At 32.4% G+C, this 6115-nt stretch overlaps 1 protein-coding gene across 4 annotated transcripts in view; it reads left to right on the top strand.

Moving 5' to 3' along the window:
• Positions 1-1998: 1998 nt before the first annotated feature.
• The window catches only part of LOC127714979 (uncharacterized), an 88421-nt gene continuing 84304 nt past the window's right edge, over positions 1999-6115 (top strand). The window contains exons 1-2 of one of the 4 annotated variants that reach the window (XM_052221015.1): positions 1999-2175; positions 5902-6070. In XM_052221015.1, the coding sequence (XP_052076975.1) occupies positions 2121-2175; positions 5902-6070 (224 nt within the window). In that variant the 5' untranslated portion in view covers positions 1999-2120. The remainder of the gene's footprint in view (positions 2176-5901; positions 6071-6115) is intronic. The other 3 variants (XM_052221016.1, XM_052221014.1, XM_052221013.1) reach the window with 3 other exon arrangements.

The following is a 6115-nucleotide window of genomic DNA, read 5'->3' as shown; positions in this document are numbered from 1 at the left end:
TGTTATTAGTCCATGTCTTGGTGTATTGGTCTGAGGCGAAGCCGAAGGCCAATACTGCTGGCCGAGGACCAACAATAAAGCCAATACAGAAATACATAAAATAGTATCTTTATTAATTAACTACAGTGTTACAATATTTTTTTTTTCATTTCACAAGAGATAAACATTTTTACCTTGAAGTGGAAATATCCAAATCTCAGTTTCATTTTATAAGATGCAATGTCTAATGATTTGGTGCCGTTTCCATGTATCTTCAGCCTTTTCTCATCTGATGAATTTTTCTACCCTTTCCAGTCACTGTAAAGTGTTACAACTTTAATTTAGACACAACACATAAATAGTAATTGGAAAGGTACTGCCATTGCATGTGTAATGCAAATATATTTAAAAAAAAAAAATAATGTAAGAGTTGAAATTGATACAACTATCCATAAGCCAATTGACCAAAGAACGAAATTTGCGCAATTACAGAATGCATATGCCTGGTTCGGGTTTAAAAATAAAAGACCGTTTACAAAACATGAGAAGAGAAAGTAAACAGTAAAAATCGATTTGTACCATCGACATGATGAAATTATGAGGTCGTCAAGAAATGAACTTTGTGATAATTTACTCGTTCCCCAAACCTGAAATAATTCCATCGTCTACTTTCAAAATGCTTTTCAAATGAATGGGACCGTCTTTTACCTAAAATATAAGCCATACTGAATGTTTCAGCTTGTTTATGGTGAGTAAATAAAAGCTGTGTCGTACAAACAACTGTTTACTTTCAGTTTGTGTTTATCGTGACTTACGATCTAAAAACTAGAGACGTTCCGAAATCCTGTTTTGGCCGGATCAGAACTCGGCCAATATGGAAAAAAAAATCTGTATTGGCCGAGTTGACATCTTATATTGTATATGCAGTTTTCATCATATTAAGTACAATAACAGTGTAGTTAATAAATAATGATACAGTTACAGACTCTGCTGCTATAACTTTGTAAACAAAGATTCATACGCACCGTGGGTATAACCGTATTACTAATTTCCGATTATTAAAATCTTCGTAAATCTGGATAAAGACCAGTTTCTATCCAATGGATATCAAAATGATTCCGATTATTACTTTTTTAATGATTGTAAAGTTGAAATGGCATGAAAGGCTGACATTATTTAGAACTATTTTGTCTAGCGACTGCTGATCATTGGAGGGTAAAAAGTCCAACACCATAACAAAACGGATCTATTTATCATGCATACATACCGATTATTTACGATTGTAAGACATGTGCATAAAAGTAAAAGCTCGAATAAATATGAAAAATATAACAAAGGAATAGCTCCAAATACCATTTAATAACAAAAAACATATGGACAGGTCAAGATATCTTTTTGGTAAATAAGATAACGTATGTAAACTGGTTCCCGTCCGACTACAACACTTTGTTCGAGTGTAGCGTAATACAAGCAGATTCCAGTTAGTATGTAAAATAGTAAATATGAAACCGAGTGCGGTAGGCGGAGGTATAATCAACTTCCGTTAGTTCTGGTCAATGGTATCGGAAACATGCCGCTGATAGCGTCATTTTCCAAAAATGATTTGAAGAAATTAATTTCTTAAACTGTTACACAAATTATTAAAACAAGTCAATATATCTTTTATATATGACAATACTAATATCAGACGGATAATAAAACAAGATAAACGCATCAAAAGTATTAGTCAGTATTTGCTGACTATTCATAACACATTAAACATTAAATTTCTATATTGGGAAAATAGACTGAAATCAAACTTCAATTTAGCTTTTATACAATGATACAATGACAATGACACACACACGTTAGATATATAATAGAATTATAATGCAATAGTGACATGTATTCCATATCCAATGCATGTAATATATGACATGTAATGGTCGTTATGCATCTCCAAGTTTGTATTTAAATATTTTTCAATAAGTTTGAATAGAAATATAACATTAATTGAATGAATATTTGTACAATGTTCTAACAAAACATTCAATGATTTTCAAAAGTAAAATTTTTAAAAACCTTTCATTCTATTGTATTTTCACTGCGTCATTGGATAAAGGCCAGTTACATGTACGTGTTGCTAAGATGAAGAAACAGACATGAAGGATTTATTTAGATTGTTTATTTTAAAGTTATTTATCATATATTGTTATGGTAAGTTGCATTGTTAATGAATGATTTATGTATTTCTAATATCTTATAATATAAGAAAGTCTGAATGGGGACCTTCATTACTGCATGTTCTTTAATTCTTAAGCCATTTTTTCTATTTATTTTTTACCTTTTTTTTCTCTTCCTCATATTCTACCATCTTTTATTCTATATTTTTCATTCTTTTGCTATTTTTTTCCGATCCTTTATTGGTGGCCCATTATCTGTAAACAGTTCTGTAATCCCTATACAGACCTTTATATAATGTTCTCACAATCAACCTTAAGGGCAAAAAAGTTTAAGCCAATGCTAATGGCCGTTCTGAGGAGTTCATGCCATCATTAAATACTTACAAGAAACGACGAAGAAACACGTTCTTCGATATTTTGATTTAATTTCCCAGTTACATAAACATGAACTAGCACAACAATGGAGACAACCTTTTATAAATGTTATGTATTTCTTCTCTTTTGTGTGTGACATGTGTTTCTCCCCTTATTTATTGAGTGACATGTGTTTTTTCCCCTTATTTATGTTAGTGATATGAGTTTCTTCTTTTTTGTAAGTGATATGTGTTTTCCCTTATATATGTTAGTCATATGTGTTTCTTTTTCCTTTGTAAATGATATGAGTCCCTTCTATTTATTAAGTTCCAAGTACTGTATCACTAGGCTGTCAACACTGAGCTTGCGAGTTCGAATCACGTGGCAGGCTCGCTCGACTCCAATCTTTATTGACTAGAACTGTTAGCTTTCCCACCGAAGGTCGGTGGTCCTCGGTAAAAACTGACCGCCACAAATGGCCAATAGCGATGAAAGTGACGTAAAACACCAGTCAATTAATCAATCTTTTGTAAGTGATATTTGTTTCTTATTTCTAATACTTAAAATGATAGTGGCTGTTATCAATGTATAAAACGAGTTACAATTATAATAGGTTTTGAAGATACAAATCGTTATGTTCTTAATTAGTAAACACTCGTAGTTGGTCGTTTTATTTAAATGAATTAACGTAACAGAACGGTATATGTGTCGATGAAAAATATCAGACAATTCGGAAATATAAATGCAGTGGATATGTTGCACTAATTGTTAGGTAAAACTCTTATCCAGTAACTTGAAGATATTATACATCTACATTCAGGACAGAGTTTTCCCTCATCTATGATGCATTTTTGTTTATGAGACATTTATACCGCTGATTGCAAAGCTAATGACGTCACAATATTTTTCATGAAACATATTACATGTAATATTTTACATGAAACATATTACATGTAATATTTTACATGAAACATTTTACATTAAACATGTAATATTTTGCATGAAACGTAATATTTACATGAAACATCTTACATTTTACCTGAAACATGTTACATTTTACATGAAACATGTTACATTTTACACATATATGATTTATGCAAGTACCTAATAAAAAAAAGTTTCAATCGACCAAATATTAGTACAATTCGATATTATCGTTTTATATTCATAAACGCACTATTCAAGCAGATTACATGTATGTCCTGGTTTTGTAAAGTCACGATTAAAATGTGTGGGTTTCTTCGGTTTATTTCAAAGATTGGTGTAGTGAATGTTCAATGTAATTTTTCCCTCATTCATAAAATTTCATTTAAATGAGATTATATTTTGCATGTATAAAATGTAAACTGAGTAATTACATACCTTAGATGGTTTTCTTTGGGATATGCCCAGTTTCTACCTATCTAAGCTGGCCCCTAAATATTAATGTACACTAGATCAGAGAAATTGATGCCTCACTTAACTTCTATACATACAAATAAAAAAACAAAAAAACAAAAAACAAAAAAACAACACAAGATAAAAAAAAGACTAGGAGTTCCTGAATTGCGACTGGTGCAAAAATGCGGCGGGGTTAAACATGTTTTGTGAGATCTAAATTTCCCCTTTACCTCTAGCCAATGTGGAATAAACAAACGCAAAGCAATACGCACAGTAAAATCATTTTAAGAAGTCCTTGTCCGATGTAAGAATTAGTAAAAGAAGATTAAACTAAGCAAAATGACAATGATCAACATAAATTAACAACGGACAGTTACTGTTTAATTACTCTTTCCTTTGCTTTTTATTTACCTTTTGATGAGTTCTTCGACACTTGTCTATATACTGCATTAGAATACAACGTCTAATAAGAAAATTTCAAGAGAGACCTTGTAGAAAAAAAGAATTGAACTATTCGTTGTAAGCAAATGGCATGTCTGTTATACTCATTTACAATTTTTGTAGACTCGAGACTAAGAGCTTGCCATATTGTATAGACACCTGTCTGTTGCTGAATACTATTTTTCCTGCTAGATGATTTTTGTTTCCCTTGTAGTGTGGATACTGTTTCATTTATGCATAAGCAACATCTCACTTTATTTATAATCGTGTGATCAGAAGTTTAAGACCCTTTACAATCATCAGTACAATTGAACTGGCTTGACCTGATTACAGATTAGGCTGGGTATATTTGGAACGATAGTATTTCCTTGGCCATAGGGATAATGATATAAAAATAAGAAGATGTGGTATGATTTCCATCGAGACAACTGTCCATCAGATAATAAATGACGAAGAAAGTATTAAAACAACTATAGGTCACCGTCCGACCTTCAACAATGCGCAAAACCCATACCACATAGTAAGCTATAAAAGGCCCCGAAATGACAAATGAAATACAATTCAAACGAGAAAACTAACGACCTGATTTATGTACAAAATAATAAAAGAAAAACGACATACAGAATCAAACGACAACCACTGAATTATAGGCTCCTGACTTGGGACAGGGACATAGAGAATGTGGAGGGGTTGAATTTGTTTGCACCCCCCTCCCCCCTCCAACACACACACCACCAAACCTGTGGTGTTGCAGTATAACATACAACACACTATAACAATCAGATGAAAAGGGATAAACTCATCAGATCGATACAAAGCAGAAGAACATCTAACAAAAACACAGACCGGACGTTACAGGGTACTTGTACATCCCCCAAAACAACAAAAACGACTCTAAATACATATCTGAGAGCATTCGCAGTTACTGACAGCTTGCTTAAAACCAATAATCAACTAATAAAAAAATCATGTATATAAGCCTTTTTAGAATTTTCACCATCTTCTAACACTGACCCAGAACCTACACAGTTAACTGAATTACTTTTATTATTATATTCAGAAATAAATGTGAATTTGTATGATGACCGCTTACTTAATATCCTTATATCTTTAGGAATCTAAGGTCACTAGTGCTTTGCGGCCATTACATGTATCAGTTAATTTAAAAAAATCTCAAAAATTCATTTTCACCAGTAAGTAAAATTATTTCATATTCTTCTACACTTGATTCATCCCTCAGCTTGGGAAAATATGTTAAGTAGGTGTTGTGTTTTTTATCCAGTCACAGTGTTCAGATACATTGACCTAAGTAAGGTACACAAAAGAGCAACTCATTTCCCGGAAAGTAAATACTGCCGTTCCACCTATAGGTAACACCTGTACAAATGTATGAACTTCAAGTCAATTTTCCAGCAATATTATTGGGAGAATGGCTCCTCTATCGGATTACCCTACAAGAAGTTCCAAGTTTATTCAAATCTTGAACTAATTAACATCAGCAAGACTGAATTCTAACGAATGAGGTGAGAATAAAGGTCGCATAAGATCACACTAATATACAAAGTAGATCTGTATGCTGTTTCAGCAAGTTGTGACTATCCTGAATGGCTACAGAATAAAGTTTGGAATGATCGGACAAAAGGTCCGCTTACCTACAGTGTATCTTCTTTGACAGGATGGACCTATCGTTTATATTCAGACACCATTACAGAATGGGAATGTTACTCCAAAGATGGTGATTTTGTTGCTTCTAGGTAAATTAACATCAAGGCAAAATATAAATTCATAACATAAATTCA

The sequence above is a fragment of the Mytilus californianus genome, unplaced genomic scaffold (assembly GCF_021869535.1).
Source record: "Mytilus californianus isolate M0D057914Y unplaced genomic scaffold, xbMytCali1.0.p SCAF_9, whole genome shotgun sequence".
Lineage (NCBI taxonomy): Eukaryota > Metazoa > Mollusca > Bivalvia > Mytilida > Mytilidae > Mytilus > Mytilus californianus.
This window is presented reverse-complemented; position numbering and strand designations above follow the sequence as displayed.